Source organism: Syngnathus leptorhynchus, chromosome 9 (genome assembly GCF_054491065.1).
Source record: "Syngnathus leptorhynchus isolate UIUO chromosome 9, UIUO_Slep, whole genome shotgun sequence".
In the NCBI taxonomy this organism is placed as follows: Eukaryota; Metazoa; Chordata; class Actinopteri; order Syngnathiformes; family Syngnathidae; genus Syngnathus; species Syngnathus leptorhynchus.
Window position 1 is genome coordinate 1232501 of NC_141203.1, and position 24743 is coordinate 1257243.

General features: G+C 40.7%; 2 protein-coding genes across 12 annotated transcripts in view; both read left to right on the forward strand.

Annotated features, from left to right (window-relative positions):
* ifngr2 (interferon gamma receptor 2) overlaps window positions 1–8472 on the forward strand; it is a 44155-nt gene extending 35683 nt beyond the window's left edge. For 3 of the 7 annotated variants that reach the window (XM_085920048.1, XM_085920053.1, XM_085920047.1), the window contains 4 exons: window positions 404–546; window positions 3905–3999; window positions 6742–6783; window positions 7030–8472. In XM_085920048.1, the coding sequence (XP_085776174.1) occupies window positions 404–546; window positions 3905–3999; window positions 6742–6783; window positions 7030–7096 (347 nt within the window). In that variant the 3' untranslated portion in view covers window positions 7097–8472. Of the gene's footprint in view, window positions 1–403; window positions 547–3904; window positions 4715–6741 lie in introns of those variants that run through there. The other 4 variants (XR_015067252.1, XM_085920052.1, XM_085920050.1 and 1 more) reach the window with 4 other exon arrangements.
* Window positions 8473–10746: 2274 nt separating this feature from the next.
* The window catches only part of LOC147050571 (interleukin-10 receptor subunit beta-like), a 38326-nt gene continuing 24329 nt past the window's right edge, over window positions 10747–24743 (forward strand). The window contains exons 1-4 of one of the 5 annotated variants that reach the window (XM_085920045.1): window positions 10747–10949; window positions 13806–13929; window positions 21849–22027; window positions 24288–24442. In XM_085920045.1, coding sequence (XP_085776171.1) covers window positions 10910–10949; window positions 13806–13929; window positions 21849–22027; window positions 24288–24442 — 498 coding nt within the window. In that variant the 5' untranslated portion in view covers window positions 10747–10909. Of the gene's footprint in view, window positions 10950–11294; window positions 11495–13805; window positions 13930–21848; window positions 22028–24287; window positions 24443–24743 lie in introns of those variants that run through there. The other 4 variants (XM_085920044.1, XM_085920043.1, XM_085920041.1 and 1 more) reach the window with 4 other exon arrangements.

Genomic DNA, 24743 nt, shown 5'->3' on the forward strand with positions numbered 1-24743 from the left:
ATGTCAATCATCATAAGGGATGAGCAGTGCTTTGTCTGGCCCTCACCTAGGACCCTTTTGCCATTGGTCACCCTGGCAAGGGCATAAAGCCCCCATACAACTTGGCTCCTAGGATCATTAGGACACGCAAACCCTTCCACCACAATAAGGTGACGACTCACGGAGCGTGTGTGTGTGTGTGTGTGTGTGTGTGTGTGTGTGTGTGTGTGTGTGTGTGTGTGTGCGTGTGTGTGTGTGTGTGTGTGTGTGTGGGGGGGGGGGGTTGGTAGGTTGTTTAGTATGGTTACACCCATTCCACTCTTTCTATGTTAAAACTATTTGGGGTCATGCCTTTCTTGCATGACAGACATTTGTTTCAATTATTCGAAATGCATAAAAATTATTTTATTTTTGTGTTTTCCAGGCCCAGGAACAAGAACATTTGAGAAAGGTTTTGCCATAGTGCTTGTTCTTGTTATTCTAATACCATTCATAGCATACATCCCGCTGTTTCAGAGGAGGAGAATCAAGGAGTGGTTTCAACCTTCTTACAAGATCCCAGATATTGTGAGTAGTAATAAATTATAAATAAATAAATACAGTCATATGAAAAGGTTCAGGCACCCCTGATAATTTTCAAGATTTTCCTTTACAAATCATTGGTTGTTCGGATCAGCAATTTCAGTCAAATATATCATATAACAGACAAACACAGTGGTCTTTGAGAAGGGAAATGAAATCTATAGGATTTACAGAAAGTGTGCAATCATTATTTAAACAAAGGTAGGCAGGTGCTTAAATTTGGGCACCCTTGTTGTTTTATTGATTTGAACACCTTTCGGACTAATTATTGTAACACATTTGTTTGGTTAGCTTATTGACACTTGATCTACATACCAATCAATAACGGCCAATCATGAAAAATGGTATTTAAGGTGGCCAGTTGCAAGTTAGAGTTCGGGAACATGGGAGCCTCAAAACAACTGACAAATGACCTGAAAACAAAGATTGTTCAATGTCATGCTTTTGGGGAAGGATACAAAAAGCTAGCTCAGAGATTTTAGCTGTCAGTTTCCACTATGAGAAACAGTATGAAAATAGAAGGCCACAGGCACAGTTCTAGGCCCGGAGTGGCAGCCTAAGAAAAATCTCAGATAAGCAGAGCCGAAGGATGGTGAGAACAGTCAAAGTCAACCCACAGACCAGCTCCAAAGACCTACAACATGATCTTGCTGCAGATGGTGTCACTGTGTTCAACTATTCAGCGCACTTTGCACAAGGAGATGCTGTATGGGAGAGTAATGCGGCAGAAGCCTTTTCTGCGCACATGCCACAGAGTCGCTTGAGGCATGCTAAAGCACATTTAGACAAGCCACCTTCATTTTGGAATAAGGTGCTGAAACTATACTTGAGTTATTTGGACATAACAAGGGGCGTTATGCATGGTGGAAGAAGAACACAGCATTCCAGGACAAACACTTGCTACCCACAGTCAAATTTGGTGGCGGTTCCATCATGCTGTGAGGCTGTGTGGCCAGTGCAGGTACTGGCAATCTTGTTAAAGTTGAACGTTGCATGGATTCCAGTCAGTATCAGCAGATTCTTGCGAACAATGTTCAGGTTTCAGTGACAAAGTTGAAGCTGGGTAGGGGCTGGATACCTCAACAAGACAACCACCCAACACTGTTCAAATTCATGCAGAGGAACAAGTACAATGTTCTGGAATGGCAATCTCAGTCCCCAGACCTGAATATGATTGAAAATCTGTGGTGTGGTTTAAAGCAGGCTGTCCATGCTCGGAAACTATCAAACCTGACTGAACTAGAGATGTTTTGTAAAGAAGAATGGTCAAAAATACTTTCAACCAGAATCCAGACTATCATTGGCAGCTATAGGAAGCGTTTAGTGGCTGTTATTTCTGCAAAAGGATCTATTACATATCAATGTAATTTTTCTGTTGGGGTGCCCAAAATTATGGACCTACCTACTTTTGTTTAAGTAATGATTGCACACTTTCTGTAAATCTTATAAACTTCATTTCACTTCCCAAATATCACTGTGTTTGTCTGCTATATGATATATTAATTTTGGGCACTTCCTGTTCAATTTGGTCCACTTCCTGTTTTTTTAGGTGGACTTCCTGTTCACTTCCTGTTCAATTTGGGGGCACTTTGCCTTCGCCTTCACACAATAAAGTACAGCAATAACATAAGTGTGAAGGCCTTTGCCTTGACCCTAACACACTTGAGCTGCAAGCTGCTATAAAGCACCCTCACTCCCCTGGCCACGTTGGGGTACTGCCACATTGTCAAAATCACACATTGGAATTGGATTTATTTTTTAATGAAGTACGTTAGAAAAAAAAACGTTTGAAAAAATAGGCCCAGATTATGTCCAAACTCCCTGGGCAGATAGTAATGACGCAGGCTCACCGCCAAAAGTTCAATGTCACTGCAGCAGATGGAAGTCTTAATGTACACATGCCCAGGATGGCACCACCTAACATTCACATACAGGGTGAGACCACCACCCTTACTCTTCCCACAGGCTTTGATGTCTCTGATCATGCTGAAGCCAAGTAGCTTGTCGTTAGCCATGTCTCACAGACCCACCGCAAACTGTACTCTCTGAATGACTTCATAGTCTTCGCCAGCGTAGCCAGCTCATCAGCCTTGTTCCGCAGTGAGTTGACGTTCGCCAGGATCACGGAGGGTACAGGAGGTTTAAAACGCCACTTCTCAGCGAGCCGCTTAGCCCTTAGTTTAGTCTTTAGTGTAGCCCCGGCTCTGCAGCTTCCTTACTTCCACAGGCAAGTGTGGAACCACACCGGGACCGGGCTTTCAGGTTGAATAGAAAATCACTTGAGTAAGCAATAGTCGTCATAACACCGTGGATGAGAGAAACGTTTTCGCAAAGAGAGAGAGAGAACTGCTGGAAGGCTGCCACACATAACGCCGCCAGGAAGAAAAAAAAGACTCATTCTTATTCTAAACATTTGGGTTACACGGGTCCTCCTTGCTGTACAGTTAATACAGTTTGTTGCAGCCATCCGCAGTGTTTCATCCCAAACGATAGTCTCCCCTCCCCTGCTTATGTGTCCAGCGGCACTGGCCAGGTGGGCTCCACCCGACAGGCTGATATTGGTCGAGAGCTAACACCCTATTAGCAGATCAAAATACGTCAATGACACATTCAGAAAAAGGCTGTATGATGCAAACTTAGCGATCAGGACTGGATACACAAAAATATTTATTTAAAAACGAGGATAAAGATAAGAACCAGGAGATGATGGTGAGTGATTTAAGTACTTGCTGAAAAAGGTAGACTCCATGAATTTTCAACCTAGACGCACGTATATTGTTTAAGTTGCCTCACCCTGTTTGTACAACAGTACTCGTGAGAAAATCAGCATAGTTGGAGGGGATGAAAAGCACACACCTCAGGTCCTGCATCACAACCAAAATGGGACGTTTACTTAGTTAGTTCACTCTTTTTAAAAAAAAAAAAAAAAATGAAATTGGGGAAAAAGGTTTAGGTTTGCCCTTTATTCATGTCATAAAATATGCTGTGCTACATTTGTTTCCAGGCGTATTTGATTAAAGGCAAACATTTTGCACTCCTATGAGTGAAATAGGGTTATTTGTGTAAACGGTTTGAAAACTTGTTTTGAGTTTTCAGTGTTATTTTTACTTATAAGTAGATTGAATGGATTTTCTTTTAAAAGTAACAAAGCAAAAATAAAAAAAAAATCCGTTATGGTTGGTGATTTTATTTTTGCACAGTATTGCCCACCCCTAGTAAGTAAATAAGTACTTATATGTATTGTGTATGTGATCATGTTGTACAGTATATATTGAATATAAATATATAGTAATGCAATAATATTTTCAAAATTCCCTTAATCTTAGTTGTTGTTCATCCACAGGTCTTTATTGAAGCACGTGACCTGTCTCTCATTCAAATCTCGAGCAACAGCCCAACTGAGCAGCTCTCTGATGTTACAAGCATGGAGTCTCGAGGGCAGTGAATGAAGCTATATTTTATCCACTCTCACATACTACAACTTAACAATTTATCCCAGTAGTATGAAAGGTATATTAAAAAAAATAAAAGAAATGATAGACTACTTGGTAATAGAAAAATAGCCTAGCACTAAATAGCAGAATTGATGTAAGAACTTTGTCTTCTGAGTGACTTCACCAAGATTTTCACTGCAGGTCTACATATGAAATGCCTATCCTGTGTTCGAATGTGTCACGTTAATTGAATCCATTCACCAATTGCATTGCAATAAGCATCAAAACCAGGCAACTCAAAAGTACACAAAAATGTCAAATGTGTACAACCTTGCATTGACAGGTTATGTCTACTCAACTTAACCTGTAAAGGTTGTGATGGTTGCATTTTAGATTCATCCTGTTAGTCCTCCCAAAAGCCAAATATCCATAACTTTGTGAGTATTTTATATACAAAGTATACAACAATGGGTCTCACTTTGAGAACCGCATTATACTATTGTTGCAAAGTTGCGACCGACTTTATTAGAAGTTAAGAGAATATTTTGTTTGATTGAAATGTAGCCTCTGAAACACACAGTAGAATGCTGTTTAAAAAGAATTTGATGCACTGCCAAAAGCACATTGCTTGCCTTGACGTCCGCCATCCAGAGGCAGAGTTGCACTCTATTTGTTCACTGTGTCACGGGGATAAAAAAAAATAAAAATCAAAATATGAATACATCGAACTTTTCTACTCGCTGTCGGCAACCCACTTCTGGGTCTTAATCGACCAGTTGAGAACCCATCCATCCATCTATCCGTTCCATCCATCCATCCGTTTTATATACAGCTTGTCCCCATGGTGGTCGCAGGCAGTAGGCGGGGGACACCCTAAACCAATCGTAGGGACAGAGACGAACAATCATTCGCACTCACACCTAGGGGCAACTTGGAGTGCTCAATCAGCCCACCAAACATGTTTTTGGGATGTGGGAGGAAACCGGAGTGACCGGAGAAAACCCACACGGGCACTGGGAGAACATGCAAACTCCTCACAGGTGGAATTGAGCCCGCACCTGTGAGACGGATGTGCTAACCGGAACGTGACCGTGCCGCCCCAGTTGAGAACAACTGATATAGATTATTAGTGTAAAGGCGAAGGCCTTCACACTATTGTTATTCTACTTTATTTTTCTTCTTATTATTATCCTACTTTATTCCTCCCACTTTTTTGACACCTAACTACTCCCACATGCTTTAACCGATTCACCCCATTCCAACTTTCACACGTTCCAAAAATTCACGGCATGACTGCTAGTATTTCATTTGTTCATAACATTTACCGTTTTTGCATAATTAGCAAATTTGTGCCTTAAAATCCCCCATTCATTCTTAATGGCGCATTAGACACGAGCGACGTTCAGGAGTGAGTTCAAATTTTGACATCTGACAACTTTTTTCATGATTTATTTCCTTAACTCGTTTATTTAACTCTTTTATTTTTTATTTATTTATTTTCCATTCATTCATTTAGTTATTCATTTAATTTTAAGTTAAAAACATCATTTTACCGTTTTAACGGCATTTATCATTTTTATTTCTTGTTTAATATCATCATTCCACCACAGCAACACTAAGCCGCTGTTTAGCTCAGTAAGAAGAGACTGGAATTTGGAGCACGAGCGCTGTTCCCGTGCGAGTTCGAATCCCGCTTGACCAATATTTTTTTTTCATTCATTCAATTTTAACACATCACTTTAATAATTATTTTCATCATCATCATTAATTTACCATTTTTATTTTATTTAATCATCATCAATTTACCATTTTTATGTCATTTAATCATCATTTCGAGTCCCACAATAGTGTGAAGTGCCTTCGCCTTCACACGCAATTTCTCCAGAAATTGCCAATTCTAGTTATCAATAAAAATTAATATATTTGAGTCACTGATGTCGCGAAATAAGAAGACTCTTTAGACGCATGTTCTTAGAAACAGTGCTTTTTATATTGTAAGATGCTTTTGTTTTAGTAGTACAGGTAATAGAAATGAGGACATTTCATTTAAAACATCTGCGACTTATACTCAGTGTGGCTCACAGTCCGATGCGGTTTATAGTACCGTAATTTTCGGACTATAAGTCGCTCCGGAGTATAACTCGGACCAGCCATAAAATGCACTATAAAGTGAAAAAAAACATGTATAAGTCGCACGGAGTACAAGTCGCACTTTTTGGGCCAATTTATTTGTCAAAATCCAACACCAAGAACAGACATGAACCAGCAACAACAAGCTAAACGATACAGTATGCTAACGTGACATATACACAAACGAGGAGCTGAGAACGGCCCTCACGTAACATTCAGAGTTATTCAAATAAGTATTACATAAATAACTCGTTTATCAAACCATCTGTGTCACCCCAATTCATTAAATCCATCGATCGTCCTTTATGTAAACAATGCCGCATATGCGCAGCATATGCGCCGCTGACATCGGACTTGTTGTAAGTTGCATTTCTAATTATTCCACAGGCCCATATAAATATATATAGTGTATTTCAAATAACTATCATATAACAACAATATTATCAAACCATCTGTGTCACTCCTAATCATTAAATCCATCGATCAAATTCCTCGTCCTTAATATCAACAATGCAACAGGCGTTGTTTCAACGTAATTTCGATCTCTTTGTGTGTCTTAACGTGAAGAAATTGACAATAAAGCAGACTTTGACTTTTGACTTTTTGACTTTGACAGATCTGCCACAGCAGCATATGCGCCGCTGACATCGGACTCGTTGTAAGTTGCATTTCTAATTATTCCACAGGCCCATATAAATATATATAGTGTATTTCAAATAACTATCATATAACAACAATATTATCAAACCATCTGTGTCACTCCTAATCATTAAATCCATCGATCAAATTCCTCGTCCCTAATATCAACAATGCAACAGGCGTTGTTTCAACGTAATTTCGATCTCTTTGTGTGTCTTAACGTGAAGAAATTGACAATAAACTTTTGTCTTTTTGACTTTGACAGATCTGCCACACAAGTTTTTTGGACCTGCAACAGTAATTATGTGCATCAACATCATGTTTTGTGCTAAATCAGAGGTGTCCAAACTACGGCCTGACCATTTTTAATTGGCCTGCAAGAAATTTTATAAATAGAATAGAATGTGCACTTAAACTCTTGCCTGAGGGTATTGCACTTTTTAATTTTTACACCAGAGCAAGCTACTGTTCTACTACTATTGTTGATCAAGGCAGTTGCGCCATCAAAAAAGGACAAAAATTCCCATCTGGACTGACTGTCTGGAGCATGGACAGCGCGCACCGACAATTTTATTTCTGGTGTACTGTGAATAACCGAAAGGTATTTTTGAAAAACATAACATTTCTATTTCACATTTAGTTTAATAAAATTGTTTAACACTGATTAAAAGGGAAATTCTTGTAATTGGGACTGTATCTACATTATCCAAAGTTGATAGCTTTTGCATCCCAGTGTCACTAGCACACACTCGTTCCATTCACATATCAATAGTACAACCGGGTCTACTGACTTCCACCAACACAATCATCTTTGCCCCTCCCTTAACCTCCATCCTACAGCCATGGAGTCTTGTCACCTACTATATTGACTATTCCAGCTTTCTCTTGTTTGGCCGCCCCTTCCATAAACTCTTAACCTGTCCACTATGCTACATGACCCATTACCCAAATCGGATCTTTCCTTCATTGCAACTTCAACCTGCACGCAAAAGTCCCCCTCCATACACTTTACAGCTCTCTATGCTTGTCTCAGCACCATGGGGATCAGAACTTTCAGCCGCTCTGGACCCCTTTGCCACCTGACCTCCGCAACTTATGTTGTTGAGAGTCTTACAATTCAAATGTATTCTTAATGGTGTTATTATTATCCATTCAGCCATTATCTGAACCGCTTATCCTCACAAGGGTTGCATGCATGCTGGAGCATATCCTAGCTGATGTTGGGCAGAAGGCAGGGTCGACCCTGATCTGGTTACCAGCCAATAGCAGGGCGCACAAACAAGGAACCATTCACACTCAAAATCGCACCTACGGACAATTTTGGAGTGGTCGATCGGCCTACCAGGCATGTCTTCGGAATGTGGGAAAAAAACAAAGTATCCAGAGAAAGCCCCCAAAATAGTCTCTCCAGCGAACATGCACCTCCACACAGGAAGGCCGGAGCTAGAATCGAACCCTTCACCTCTGAACTGTGAGGTGATGTGCTAACCAAAGCTCAACCTGTTATTATTATAATATTATTATAAATATTATTATTTTACAAACTTTTATTATTTTTATAAACCAGTGCTCCACTTGTTATTATTATTATTATTATTATTATTATTATTATTATTAATGATATTATTGAAAAGAAATGAGCCTTCAGTAGGCAAAAACTGAATTTCCCCCTGGGGATCAATAAAGTAGCTCTCTGTCTATCTATCTAGTCCATTTGCATGTTTGTGTTATACTGTACCCAGGTGACCTAGGCGTGTGCACTGGATTGAGCACCACATGTACATTTTAGGAGAAAGTGACAAAAACTGTCTATTTAATTCAATATCATTACTCACTGATTCATCCATGCGTCCATTCATCTTCTTCCGCTTATCCGGGGTCGGGTCGCGGGGCAGCAGCTTTAGGAGGGACTCCCAGACCTCCCTCTCCCCAGCCACTTCATCCAGCTCATCCCAGGGGATCCCAAGGCGTTCCCAGGCCAGCCGAGAGACGTAGTTTCTCCAGCGCGTCCTGGGTCGACCCCGGGGTCTCCTACCGGTGGGACATGCCCGGAACACCTCCCCAAGGAGGCGTCCAGGAGGCATCCTGATGAGATGCCCGAGCCACCTCATCTGGCTCCTCTCAATGTGGAGGAGCAGCGGTTCTACTCCGAGACTCTCCAGGATGACCGAGCTCCTCACCCTATCTCTAAGGGAGAGCCCGGACACCCTGCGGAGGAAACTCATTTCGGCCGCTTGTATCCTGGATCTTGTTCTTTCGGTCACGACCCATAGCTCGTGACCATAAGTGAAGGTAGGAGCATAGATCGACCGGTAAATCGGGAGCTTCGCCTTTTGGCTCAGCTCTCTCTTCCTCCCACTCCCCCCCCCCCCCCCCAAAAAAAAAAGCATGCATAGTAGGCTGATTGAGCATTCCAAATTATTCGTAGGTCTGTGTGGATGGTTGTTTGTCTCTGTGCCCTGCAATTGGCTGGCAACCGGTTCAGGGTGTCCCCTGCCTACTGCTGGATGACTGCTGCGACCGCCGTGGAGACAAGCGGCACAGAAAATGGATGGATAGATAATAATAATGTTCTCAAGAGCTTAATCAAGAAGAAAATGAAATGAAAGAAAATAGACTCTGGGCATTTTTGTCAGTCTTGCGATACCAATATTCTCCTTTAACTGAACTCTTAGATTAATAGACATCCAGTCCAAATGGTGCAATAGTTTGTCCAACAACCATCTTTGCAAGGATATCCCAAATTTTGAAACATGCTCACATTCAAAGAAAATATGTTCCACTATTTTAATGTCGGCGGCTCGGTGGTGCACTGGGTAGCATGTCCGCCTCACAGTTAGGAGGGTGCGGGTTCGATTCCACCTCCGGCCCTCCCTGTGTGGAGTTTGCATGTTCTCCCCGGGCCCGTGTGGGTTTTCTCCGGGCACTCCGGTTTCCTCCCACATCCCAAAAACATGCTTGGTAGGCCGATTGAAGACTCTAAAAATTGTCCCTAGGTATGAGTGCGAGTGCGGATGGTTGTTCGTCTCTGTGTGTCTTGCGATTGGCTGGCAACCGGTTCAGGGTGTCCCCCGCCTACTGCCCGATGACGGCTGGGATAGACTCCAGCACGCCCGCGACCCCCGTGGGGACAAAGCGGTTCAGAAAATGGATGGATGGATGTTTAATGTCATTCTCACAAATGCCACACAAGTTGCTATCACAATTAAATCTTACACCGTATTGGCCTGAATATAAGACGACCCTGATTATAAGACGACCCCCTCTTTTTCAAGACTCAAGTTTGAAAAAAGCCTTTGTCTAGACCCCGAATGTAAGACGACCCCCCCTTTTTCAGTTTTATTTCAATGAAAATAAGAACCTCGTCTTATATTCGGGCCGATACAGTATGTAAGAAATGATTAGCTGGATACATGTCATTCAATATGCACCACTAATTGTTGAGTCATTGCTTTGAAGAGGGGTGGAAGGGCTTTAATTATTTCATTGAACTCTACATGAGCATTGAAGGTTGTTTTTAAAACAGCTGTTTTAAAAAGGTCCTTCTGATTTAAAAACGTTTCTCGTTCATTCATTAAATGTGAAACAGCCCAAATACCTTTATACATTCAATTTCCTAAAAACAATTACTTGGTCAACATATATATGTTATTCCACAAAGGTGAATTGTGAGTAAAATTGTGTCTAAAAATACAATTTCAGAACTTGCACAGGCAGTTTACGAACGTCATAATCGCAGCGCAAAAGAAAGTTAATTCCACCGATTTTATGAAAAATTGTATTGGGAATGGTAAACCAAAAACAGTCTTTTAGCATGATTAATTGAGCCACTTTAATCTTAGAGCACAATTCATTACAGAGAAATCTATTGCATTTAAACAACCCTCTTCAATACTCTTAACCACATCAGCTCTTCTAATGTCCAGGTGTTTGCTTTTACGAATAAATCTGAAGTTTATATTACTGATGTGATTAGTCATTTTATTTGATATTTCAAGTGAAAAAGCAGGATAGCGCTTGAGAGAAGTTCCATTTTTGAAAGCAAGACCACCCGAGTAGATCTGGATCAGTTTGTGTTTGATGTCTATGGCTTTGCCCTCATCCAATGAAGGCTGAAGAAGCTTGCGCGTGTCTCCGTGGCGGCCATGTTGGAAGGGACAACATTGACCTCAAAGGACACAGAAAGTAAGTCTTAATTTGCTCCTTTGTCGTCCAATGATTTTCATTGAGTTTATCTTTTTTATTGGGGGGTTAAAACTTGCGGGGTTGAAATTAAAAAATGTGTGCTATCAATACCGAACATAAATTTTATTTATTGATTTATTTTGCACCACGGTAATAATATTCCAGAATTCTTTATCATAGTTGTCCGACGTTGTGCAAAACCACATGCAGCAGCACAATGTGCAGGCATCCTTCTTTTGAGGTTTTCTTTCCATCGAGCCGTCCAGTATAATGCAGTCCTGAATCCCGAATGACAAGAATAAATCCTTAGTCCCTCCTCGCTCAGCGTCGAATGCCTGCAAGTTTAAAGGGGCGTAACATATCGACCAATGTTCATTTCTGTGGCGCTGCCTGTCTCGAAGAAGCGACGGGTTCCAGGAAATACAAGCCTGAAAGTAGTTATGTCACTTACTGGACGACATCTACCACATGCAAGACGCTTATAGTTATGGCATCAATTATTTTAAATGCTCTCATTGTACTTTTAACATTGGGTGGAGCGACAGGTAACTGTTAATTCAATTGTCATATTTCATTGTATCATTTTCACCCAGGACCTCAGCCCAAGTTTCGATTGCGCTTCATGCGTTTGCGCGTGTTGAAAGCAGGACTATACAGTATGGCATAGAGAAATTGCTATACGTATAGCTAAATGTGAATTGTGTTGTTTTAGGTTTGAGTGTATTGGATGGTAAAAGGCCCATTGTTGTCCATCAAGTATGATAAATTATTCTCCACGGATTACACAAGAAATGTCTAAGGTTGCTGTACAATACATTTATATATATATATATATGATACCTTAAAAAAAATCCAGTCATGGAGTAAGTAGCCAATAAAGCAGCGTGTATAATGGGCATTCACTAAATCTTTTAATTATTAGCATTGAGGGTGCATGGAAAAAAATGAATTGAAAAATCTGTTTTAACAGGAAAGATTTGATCGCTTCTTGAATTGTATTGCGGCCAATATGTCTAGGTTCAGATAGCTGCAATTGCATCTGTGTGCGTGCGTGTACGCGCGCGTGTTCGTGCCTGTTTGCGTGTACGCGCGTGTTTGTTTGTGTGCTTGGGTGTGCGCGCGTCTCTTGGTCTGTGCATGCCTTTGTGTGTGCGCGTGTGTGCTCGACATGAACAACTCTCCATGCACTGTTGGGCAGTACAGTAATCCCTCGTTTTTCGCGCATAATTAGTTCCAAGTCTTGGTCTGTGCATGCGTTTGTGTGTGTGCGCGCGCGTGTGTGCTCGACATGAACAACTCTCCATGAACTATTGGGCAGTACAGTAATCCCTAGTTTTTCGCGCATAATTGGTTCCAAGACCATGTCAAAATCCGCGAAGTAGTGTCACCCTTTTTTTTTTAACATACATACATTGTTTATCAATAAATGTTTGTTAAACCATATACATAAGTGCATATGTTATTTATGTATAAATGACATACAGAAAATACTGTATAAATAATATGAATATAAATATACGTGTATTAGGGATGGGAATCTTCACCATCAAAGCGATACGATACACATCTCGATACACCGCCAACGATTCGATGCATTCACGATTCATGGGTTTGCCAATGATAAGATGCGATACGATTCTCCCATCTCCTGCGATACGGTGCGATACAGTACGATTTAATTTTAAAACAATGTGATCCAGTGCGATACGATGCAACTGCATCTTACAGGTCATATTGATTTTCCGATGCATATCAGTGAATCTTCCCAACCCTAGCTACAGTGTGTATATTAGGGATGGGAATCTTCACCATCAAAGAGATACGATAAACATCTCAGTACACGGCCAATGATTCGATGCATTCACGATTCCTAGACTTGCCAATGATAAGATGCAATACGGTGCTATACAGTACCATTTAATTTTAAAACAATGCGATCCAGTGCGATACGATACGATGCAACTGCATCTCACAGGTCGTATCGATTTTCCGATCCATATCGGTGAATCTTCCCAACCTTAACGTGTATATGTCGATGTAGTACTGCAATTGTGTGGGCACTCCCTGCCTTCTGCTGGCGTGTGGGCAACTTTCGTGCCATAATTCCTCAATTTAGAATTTTTATTTAGGATTTTTTTTTGGGGTGGGGGGGATCAGTGATGTACTGAAGCCACGATAAATGAACCGCGATGTAGTGAGGGATTACTGTTATAGATAGATAGATAGATAGATAGATAGATAGATAGATAGATAGATAGATAGATAGATAGATCTATATCATTATATAGATATTGTTGTTTTTATCCGATTGTAAAGCACTTTGGGTTCCAGTTGGCTATTGTAAAGGGCAATGTAAATAAAATTTGATTGATTGATTACAACACTGCTGGAAGTACTCATTTCATACTTCCATATGTGACATCTCCCTTTTTTCAAGTTAAACCTATTAACCATACATTATGAAATAATTCGAGCAGGAGCTGTCTCAAAATATCAAATTGCCTCTCTGAAGAGCAACACACAAACATTCTTCAGGTCTATCTTGGTCAGAATATTCATTCAGGCAATGAAGCAGTCGGTGCTTCTCGTCATATGGTATGTCATATGAAACAAGCATCGACGTAGTGTTTCTATGGAAATCTACACCATTGTTTCGAAGCATGTTGCACAGTGTCAAACTGCATTCAATACTCTTTATGTCACAAAACCTGGCATTTCAACCTGGGTTTGAAGACATTCTATCTATATCCACTGTATATCCATAATGTTAGTCATTAATTATTAAAATTGAGCATTGTTTGTGATGCACCATGATATTGACATTATAAAACGTGACGTGTGTTTCTGACTGTTTAGTGGCTTCAGCTGTCCTCAGCCCACCCAGAAATGTTCGTCTAACCTCCATGAACATGAATTTGGTGCTGAGGTGGGATCCACCTGAGGGGGTAACCGGTGACATTTTCTACACCACAGAATGCAAGTAAGTCAGTGTAATCTGAACATCAAAACACTTTATTTAACAGTCCAAAATTTTCTCTGAACATTTCAACCCATTGAAGTGTTCAAGGTCAAGTAAAATTCAGGACAAAATGGTGTGTAAACTCAACAAGTAACATGGTATGGTCTGAAGCAGTCAGGGCAAAATTGGAATAAAATGCTTCATGACTACTTAATTGAAAATTATTTTGTTAAAATTACAGCAGGCCCTTGTATTTACTGACAATGAGAAGGTCATAATGATCATTTGGGTAAATGACCTTATTCTTGCAGGAAGTACCGTATTTTCTGGACTATAAGTCGCCCCGGAGTACAAGTCGCATTTTTAGGAGAACTTTATTTGACAAAATCCAACACCAAAACAGACATGAACAGGCAACAACAGGCTAAACGATACGGTACGCTAACGATTTATAAACACAAACGAGGAGCTGAGAACGTGCCTGACATAACATTCAGTTATTCAAATAACTATAACATAAATAACACAAATATCAAACCATCCGTGTGAGTTCAAATCATTAAATCCATCGAAATCTTCGTCCTTTGTGTAAATAACACCGCTTTTGAAGTGCATGCAGCAATGACGTCGGACTCATCGTCAGCTGCAGTTCAAATTATTCCACAGGTCCATATAACTATATATAAACTATATAGCAAATAACTATCCATCAAAAAACATAAATAACAATTTTAACGAACCATTCGTGTCACTCCAAATCATTAAATCCATCGAAATCTTCATCCTTTGTGTAAACAACGCCGCTTTGAACCCGGAAGTGCATGCGGCAATGACGTCGGACTCGTCGTCAGCTGCGTTTAAAATTATTCCACAGGCCCATATAACTATATATAAACTATATATTAAATAATTAAAACATAAATAAAAACACTCCAAATCATTAAATCTATTGAAATCTTTGTTCTTTGTGTCACTTAAAAAAAAAAAACACATACAGCTGCTCACTCCGGATGTACGTCAGACGCCAGACTCGTCGTCAGTTGCTGCTCCAATTATTCCACACATCTATATAACTATATTGTTGCATTCCCAAAGTACCAAGCAAGTCGTGGATTTGGTAACAAACCGGCTCTTTATTTCAAAAAACAAGAGCTCAACATATGCCTTTTGGCTCACTCTAACAAAGCATCCCGGATCTCTCATCACGGCCCTCCTAGACAATCAGAAACTACTGAACTCTAACAATATACAAGTTGCTACACTAAATAAACTATGTATCAAATAACTATAACATAAATAACAAGTTTATCAAACCATCCGTGTCACTCCAAATCATTAAATCCATCAAAATGTTCGTTCTCTGTGTCAATCTCTGTCCTCTGTGTTATAAACAACTCCTGATTCTGGAAGTCAGATGATGTATTCAGACTCATTGTCAGTGGCGGCTCCAATTATTCCACCGGCCTATTGCACCCTCATGCGGTTTTAAGTGAAAATAACATGTGAAGTGATCAACTATACTAGTAAGTAAGTAGTGTTAATGATCAAGTAATAATGTGTTCATAATTTCACATATAAATCGCCCCTGATTATAAGTTGCACCCTCGGCCAAACTATGAAAAAAACTGCGACGTGTAGTCCGGAAAATACAGTAATTGTCAAATACTTAGCTATGTAAAGGAAATTTAAAATGAACGATCAAGTACTGTAATTATTTTACTGGTTCTTTTATCACAGACAATTTGTTTAGGTTGAATTACCTGACATGTTTCGGCGTGTACTTCTGCCTTCATCAGGTGTAGTTGTGAATAATCTTTATCAGCTGCTGGATGAAGGCGTGGCTCACCTGTCAAATCTGACAGGTGAGCCACAGCCCTATGCTGTCCGTTCACCCCTCCAAAATGCTGCTCCAGGTGGTAGAGAGCGTGAAAGCTCCCTCTTCTCTGTTGATGGTCCTCGGGCCCCACTTGCGGATCTTGATGGCCTCCCTGAACCAACGCTGATGTTTGTTTTCTTTGGTGCGGATGACTCTGGCCTTTTCCCAATCTATGATGTGATTCTCTCTTTTGCAGTGGTCAGTCGGTAATGGCTGACTTGTATTGTTCCTGTTCGGCTTGTTAATTTATTGCTCTTGTCTGTCTTGTTGCTGTCTCCTTCCCACACTCCTTCTTGTGTTCTGTTTTTCTTGTAATGAAGTTCCTCCCTGTCTCCCCGATGTATGATTTATTGCATGATTTGCATGGGATCTCGTATATGGAGTTGCATTTATTTTCCGGGTGGATTCTGTCCTTTGAGTGAACCAGTATCTGAGGGAGTGTTGTGTGTGGTTTGACAGGTGTGTTAATGTTATATTTTTTCATGGCTCTTTGGATGCGTTCCGTAATCCCTCTGACGTACGGCAACGTCACCGTTCCCCAGTGTTCTTTTTTTACTTGTTTGTCTTTTTCTTTCTCCCCTGTGTTGTGTTGTTTTTGTTTTTGACCTGTCCTGCACGTTTAGTTATTGCCCATTGTGGATACTGACATCTTTTAAGTGCGTGTTGTATATGTTTTTCTTCCTGTGTTCTGTCCTCTGGGTCCGTGATTATTGCTGTGCGCTCGTATAATGTTCTGACTACAGACAGTTTGTGTTAGTGGGGTATTCACATGTCCAGAGGAGGTATTGGTCGGTGTGTGGTTTTCTTTTGTGTACCGTAATTTTCGGACTATAAGTCGCGTTTTTTTTCATAGTTTGGGTGGAGGGGCAACTTACACTCAGGAGCGACTTAAATGTGTTTTTTTTTTCAAAAAGATTTACTTGATCATTAACACATTACTTACTAGTACAGTTGATCACCTCACATATTATTTTTAATACACTGAAAAAACGAATAAAGCAAGTCACACTTTAAAGCACAATATTCAAGTTCATGAAACAAATAAACAAAACAACTGAAAAAGAAATATAGTTATTTTCAAACTAAACTGAACGAGGGTGATTTAAATTAAATTTCACCATTGGCCGTGACGCAACAACTGGGAGGGGAAAGCGCTGTTTTTTTTTGTTTTTAAAAAGCACAGGTCTGGTGAAGAGAATTTAGTGTGGTGATGTTAAAAAAAATAAATAAAAAACAGTAGGTGCAGCAATGCAATTTAGGATGCAAGCTCTGCTTGTGATGGACAGCATGCGAGCACACATCACGCCAGACATGCAAATCACGAGTCCGACGGCGCGCGTACGCGGCATTGTTTACACAATCGATGATCGATGTATTTTATGATTTGGAGTGACAGATGGTTTGGTAATATTGTTGCTATATGATAATTATTTTAAATATACTTTATATATCGTTATATGGGTCTGTGGAATAATTAGACATGCAAATCACGAGTCCGACGGCGCGCGTACGCGGCATTGTTTACACAATCAATGATCGATGGATTTTATGATTTGGAGTGACAGATGGTTTGGTAATACTGTTGCTATATGATTGTTATTTGAAATATACTTTATATATCGTTATATGGGTCTGTGGAATAATTAGACATGCAAATCACGAGCCCGACGGTGCGCGTACGCGGCATTGTTTACACGATCGATGATCGATGTATTTTATGATTTGGAGTGACACAGATGGTTTGATAAACGTGTTATTTATGTAATAATCATTTGAATAACTCTGAATGTTACGTTAGGCCCGTTCTCAGCCTCTCGTTTGTGTATGTCACGTTAGCATATCGTATCGTTTAGCCTGTTGTTGCTGGTTCGTGTCTGTTTTTGGTGTTTGATTTTGACAAATAAATTTGCCCCAAAAGTGCGACTTATACTCTGGAGCGACTTATATATGTTATTTTTCACGTTATTGTGCATTTTATGGGTGGTGCGACTTATACTCCGGAGTGACTAATAGTCCGAAAATTACGGTACTTTTATTTTGATGTCTCCGTTGTCTGTGTGGTGTATGTTGATGTCTAGAAAGGCTATGGATCGATCTGTTTCCTCTTTGTGAGTGAATTTGATGTTACCGGTAGTGTCAATGGTGTTGAGATGGTCTGTGAGGTGTTGTGTCCTGTTTTTACTTTTTCCAGAATGTCGTCTACGTACCGTCTCCATAATGTGGGTTTATATGTGTCCGGGGCTTCATGAAAAAGCTGCACGTGATGGCAGACAGTGGGTCTTCCATGGGGAATCCTTCTTTTTGTCTGTAAATTATGTTTCTGTATTGGACATATGTGGAAGTGGCGATGAATTGGAGTAGTTGAGTGATGTCCTGTACTGTTAAATTTGTGTGTTTCTTGATTGTCCTGTCTCCTAATAATCTGTCATGTGCTATGTGTATGGTGGCCTGTGTGGATGTTTTTGTGAAGAGTGAAATGACATCATGTGATATGAACATTTCGTCTTTCTGTACTTTTACGTGGGTGAGTTCTGTGGCAAGTTGTTTTGAGTTTTTGCAGTGTTGATCTGTGAGTCCTAGTAGTGGTTTTATTATTTCTGCGAGTGCTTTTGAAAGCTTGTAGGTAACTGATCCTATGCTGTCTACAATGGGGCGGAGAAGTGTACCTGGTTTATGGATTTTTGGCGTGCCTTAGATTCTGGGAATGATGTTTGCTGTGGGTACTAAGTGATTGTATGACTGTTTGTCTATTTTATTTTCAATAAGTAATGGTTTAAGTAATGCTTTGAGTTTATTTTTCTTGTCTTCTGTTGGGTCTTTTTTTACCACTTCATACGTGTCGTCCTGTAGCATCTGTCGCATTTGTTCTTCGTAAGTGTCTGTGTCTGTTTTTTCTGCCTTTGTCTGCTGGGAGGATTGTGATGTCTTAATTTTTTGCTAGCGTATTCATTGCTCTTGCTTCCTGTTTTGTAATATTGCTGGGTGGTGATTTAGCCGTTTTTAGTATACCTGCAATTTTATCACGTAGTGCTGTTTTTTGCATGCTAACTCCGTGGCTAAAATGAAATCCTCGTGGGGTATGTTTTTGGGTGTGATCGCGTAGTTGAGTCTTTTCGCCAGTAGGTTGCGCTCTGCCTGTGTGAGTTTGTGACGTGACATGTTGTGAATCCATTTGTCGTTGATGTGTATGTGGTCCGGTTGTGTCTTCTTTTTTGTGCGATGAGTCTGTCTAATTTTTGGATGTGGTTTTTTTTGTGGCAGTAAATTCCTGTTCGTGTATGCTATCCAAGTGTCCGTGTAGTGTTGTTTCCGTGTTATTGTCCAGAGCATACCCGTGTTTGAACTGCTCCGTCAGTCGCTGTAGTTCACTGTTGATGTTGTTGAGTTTGTTGCTTGTGCATCGTATCCGTTCTTTGACCAGAATCATCCGCACTCTCCTGATAATTCTCTCCACGTTCCTGGTTGGGAGCAGGTTCTTGACTGTCAGGCTGGCCGGCGTTACCGCTTAATCCCGGCAGCGTAGATTGAACCTCAGGTGGTTCCTGTAGCGAGCTCGTTTCCTCATCAGCTTTTCCAGGAGGCGAAATTCTTTGACGCAGTTCTCTTCATAACTTCCTGGTAATAGTTGTACTACGTTCATTTTGTCTTCTCTTGTAGATTATTTTACTGGTTCTTTTATCACAGACAATTTCTTTAAGTTGAATTACCTGACATGTTTCGGCGCGTACTTCCACCTTCATCAGAGTGTCACTGGTGTAGTTGTGACGCGTCTTTGTCATCTGTTGGATGAAGGCGTGGCTCACCTGTCAGATTTGACAGGTGAGTCATGCCCTCTGCTGTCCGTGAACGGACGCGTCACATTTACACTAGTGACACGCTGATGAAGGCAGAAGTACACACCGAAACATGTCAGGTAATTCAACCTAAACAAATTGTCTGTGATAAAAGAACCAGTAAAATAATCTACAAGAGAAGACTAAATGAATGTAGTACAAGTACTGTAATTTTCAGACAATAAGCCGTTATTTTTTGGTCAAGTTTTGAACCCTGCGGTTTGTCGTCCGGTGCGGCGTAGCTATGGATTTTTTGTGATTTTTTTTTTTTGTGATGACTTGATCACTTATACCAGGGGTTGGGAACCTATGGCTCACGAGCCAGGTGTGGCTCTTTTGATGATTGCATCTGGCTTGCAGATTTCGGCTCTTCAGATGAAACATATTATCACTTGTTTTAATCTACCCATCGATTTTCCACGGCCAAATCCTGTTCAGAGCTGCAGTTGGCTGCAGGAGCAACTGTCCATTGTTTTATTTGGATAATAGCCTACAGGTAAACGCCCCCTTTTGAATCTGTCTTCTCGGTCATTAGCTCAAAGCTAACCTTTCGAAAAAGAAAATGGTAAAAAGAAAAAAAGATGACGAGTATCGTACATTTCAGAATGAATGGACCAAAGAATTCGTCTTTGTGGAGTTTGCAGGTTCTGCGGCGTGTCTAATTTGCAATAACAAAATTGCATCTATGAAACGGTCAAATGTAAAGCGGCACTTATAGGCCAAAATGTTTCAGTACGTTTCAGTACGATTAGTAAATTACAAGGTCGCATCGCTTTCAGCATTACGGCAACCGTGGTCAGGGGGATCACCGAAGTAAGCTACTAGTGGTCGATCGCATGACATTTAAAAAAACAAACATTTTTTTCTATAGGCTAGAATCCATCCCATCCCTTGATTGACGTACAGGTAAGCCTGTCGGGAGGCAATCACAGTGAACTGCACAAGTGCAATAGACAGTGACCACACCCCTTCACTGCAGCAAGTTTGGCTGCGCATACACAAACCCAGCACCAAAGCTAACAAGCTGATCAACGCATTACGCATCAACGTAAACACTAGCTTTTTTCTTTTAAACTAAAGAAACTTTATGACCATCAAAATGAGTGGGGTTGCTGGACTAAGTAAGAAGCCAAATAGTATCCCTTTCATATGGAATGGGAGTTGGACTTTTTTTTTACCTCATTGACTTGGTTGACGTTCCCTGCACATTTCCATCTAGTGGATGCATAACGCAACCCTAGTCAACCTCAGTAGCTTCTATTCTATGCACCTTTTAATCCGGCACGCCTTATATATGAAAACATTTCTAAAATAAAAAAATTCAATGAAGGTGCGCCTTATAATTCAGTGCGCCTTATAGTGCAGAAATACTTTATGTATAGGAATAGGACTTCATTTATATAGCACTTTTACAACGTCTTTTTAACACAACCAATTTTAATATGTTTAATATGGTGTTGTGCCTTGAGATTTTTTTCTATGAAAAGGTGTGCCGTGGATATAAAAAGGTTGGAAAACACTGGTCTAGACTTTGTGCACTGTGTTGTAACTAAGTCAATGTAGGAACAAATGGGAGTCTTGAATGGTTGTCAAATTGCTTGGATAACAGTTAAAGCCGATACCTTTGCCCAGGCATCCATAATCCATTCACATAATTTGCGTAATTTGCTCGGCACTACCTCCCAGTCTGAGTAAATGTGTGGTCGTCGTCTATGTGGAATTCTCTCACGGATCTTCTATTACCATGTGCCACCGCGTAATTGCTGGCCCGTAGCTGGAATTGTGCCTCATAAGCATATCTCTTCGTCAATGCCAATTTTGAGGCTCCTGAGGGAAACTGAACCCGTTTGTGTTCCACAAACCTGCAATGTTCATCAGTCGCCCCAGAGCTACAGTAAATTTGTATTCTTCATAAATGTAATGTTCTCTAATTAGTTTACCGCTCCAGTGTATGTAATTTAAATAATACATGATGTTCTCTGATTGGTTCATAACTGTCATCTTAGATATTTTGCATATTATGTAATTTTCTGTAATTGTCTTCATTTTATGCATTTCGTCCCGGTGTCGACAGACTCACATCAAACATCATCACCACCACCACCTTTTACTAATTTTGGAACTCTGTGGACACAAAAGGCACATCTTATTGAAATTGAAGGCTTTAAGTGTGCCTTACGGTGTGGAAAATACAGCATGATTTTTTTAACAGTATTGTGTTTTCTCCACAGTACCTCTGTCCGAATATGTCATGTAGGTTGTGTCAACATCACAATCCTTGAATGTGACTTCAGCAGCCTGAACACCTTCCTCAGTGTGTATGGAAGGTATAAAGGCAGAGTACGGACTCAGCGAGGGGAAAATCACTCTTCTTGGGTGGAAAGTAAACCGATTACCTTGGAAAGTGATAGTGAGTATCTATTTTTTTATTAAACTATTTTATATTTGGATTAGGGATGTGTCATTAAAGCCTAAAGCACCTTATAAAACACGCCTCTAAAACTTTAGGGCAACTTTAGAAGCATTCCAGAAAAGCTGACATTTTACTGGAAATGCAACAATATTGTCAACGCCTAATAAATAATTAATATCTTAGCCCCTGTAGCAAATGGGAACATCCATCCATTTTCTTAACCGCTTGTCATCACTTGGGCCACGGGCATGCTGGAGCTTATCCTGGCTGTCTTCTTGCAGTAGGTGGGGGGACACCCTGAACTTGTTGCCAGCTAATTTTGGCAAATGGAATCACAATTCCAAAATAATTTGAGAGCTTACGCATGTGACTTTCACATAAACTTGAGTTGATTTGATTTCTATAAACATTCAATATAATTAAAAAAAAATCTGCCTTATTCCCAGGGACTGATGCGTTTGAAACAGCCTCGATTAAAATTAGTCCTCCACTCTGAGCCTTCAAAATCTTCTTCTTCCTCATTGTCCACAAAAACATTTTTTAGTCACAAAATGAACTGCTGGTTTGAAGTCTTGAAGCGGGTTGTCGCTTATTTTCGAATTTCTACGTCTCGTGCAGTGGTTCTTAACCTGGGTTCTATCGAACCCTAGGAGTTCGGTGAGTCGGTCTCAGAGGTTCGGCAGAGCCTCCACTGCGGAGGTCGGAACACACCTGATTTATCGTGTAAATTGGTGATGACACATATCTGAACTGGTCTTGCAAAGACAACAGCAGAAGTCGCACTGATTTGCGGGTATGTCATTTGTTGTGAGTTCATGCATTGTGTTGGTTTTGTTCTTTTAACAAGGTGACGTTCATGCACGGCTCATTTTGTGCACATCTATGTCTTGAATTTGAAAAACATATATATATTTTTCAGTAAAGAGGGGTTCGGTGAATGCGTATATGAAACTGGTGGGGTTCGGTACCTCCAACAAGGTTAAGAACCACTGGTCTAGTGACTTGGTAGAAAGACCCGGGTAAATAACCAGGTACATGTTTCGAGTGAAAGCATCACAATGGTGCACTGGTTAGCACACCGTCTCACAGTTCAGCAGTAATGGGTATGATTCCGGCTCTGTACGCGGTACTGTGGGGAGTTTGTGTGTTCTACCTGTTTGCTGCGGATATTCTCGTTTCCTTCCACATTCCAAAGACATGCTTAGTCGGCTGATTGAAATTTCTGAATGGCCCGTAAGTGTGAGTGCAAATGGCTGGTTTTGTTCCAGAAGGCAACACCAAGCCCTACGATTGGCTTGCAGCCAGTTCAGGATGTCCCCCGTCTACTGCCTGAAGTCAGCTGGGATAGGCTCCAGCACACCAGTGACTCGTGAAGAAAAGCGGTTTAGATAATGGATGGAAATTGAGGGCCAATTCAATTCATCACGGTAAATTGAAACGTTCCTCAAAAAGTTCCTGTGGTGGAAAAAGGATTGTACACAATGTTGATGGTTCTCTGCATCCCCGTCTTGAGATGGCAGATGGTGGACCAGACTTTCCTCTAAGTCAGTGGTCCCCAACCTTTTTTGCGCCACGGACCGGTTACGTGTCAGAAATATTTTCGCAGACTGGCCTTTATATAAATAAATTATACATTTATATAAAGAAATAACACATTTATAAGATATAAATACGATGAAATAAAATGATACGACTGGCATAAAAACATATATAAACCACATAAAAAGAAAACTCACCATCACGTTGAATTAGTGAGAGCACTGAGCTTGTTTCTCAGAAACGTGCTGCTCCCATCTCGGCGTAATTGGAGACAATGACACCGGAACTGTGCTGTTGATGTCCAATCTGCTCCGCAGCTTTGTTTGGTTGCTTTCACCGCAGAAAATCCAGCTTCACAAAGATAGGTTGTTGGAAAAGGAAGCAGGGTTTTCAGCACTTTTGTGGCGACCATGTGCCGAAGCAGTTTTGAAGGCTTCATTGTCTCGTTAACTAGCCTGTTGCCAAATATTATGCAGAGTGGGCTTGGCGCGTCGGAGTCACCGTTGGCGGTAAATCCATATTTTAAGCCGGACTCCAGAAATTTTCTTTTAAATCCAGCTTTCCTTTTCTTAGAAGTTGTAGCCTCTTCTTCTTCCGTCTCCTCATTGGGCTTTTTTCCCTTTCCGAAGAAGCTTCCCAAACATCTCTGTTTCTTGCTCATTTTTGCAAACATCGCTCTCCTCAGCCACTTCTCTCCTTATTTTCTTTTTCTGTTTAGCTATGATTGGTTCACCCAATGTGTCACTCATTTCCAATGGGGCTACAATTGGAATTTCGGTTAAAGATCCAACATTTGCAATCTCAGACCTCAGGAGTGTCTATGGCACTGCCACCTACAACATCACCTACTGGAAAGATGGCCAAAATGAAAAGGTGAGCTCAATTAACTCAGTAAAGTGAGCGCCTGTTTAACCGTTTGTGAAATGTATTTTATGAACTCCAGCACATCAACAATCTCAGTGAGGATAAGCATTACTGCCCTAAGTCAGCTGGGTTCGGCTCCAGCATGCCCTTGTGAACATTTACCTATTGACATGCAAACACAAAATGAGTAACAGTGAATAATTCAAGCGTCCTATAAGTTATGTAAAAGGAAATTTACCCGAATGGGTGGTGGTGATATCGCAAGAGACGCTGCACTTCTGTGTAGCGGATGATGGAGCGAGATCTCTCA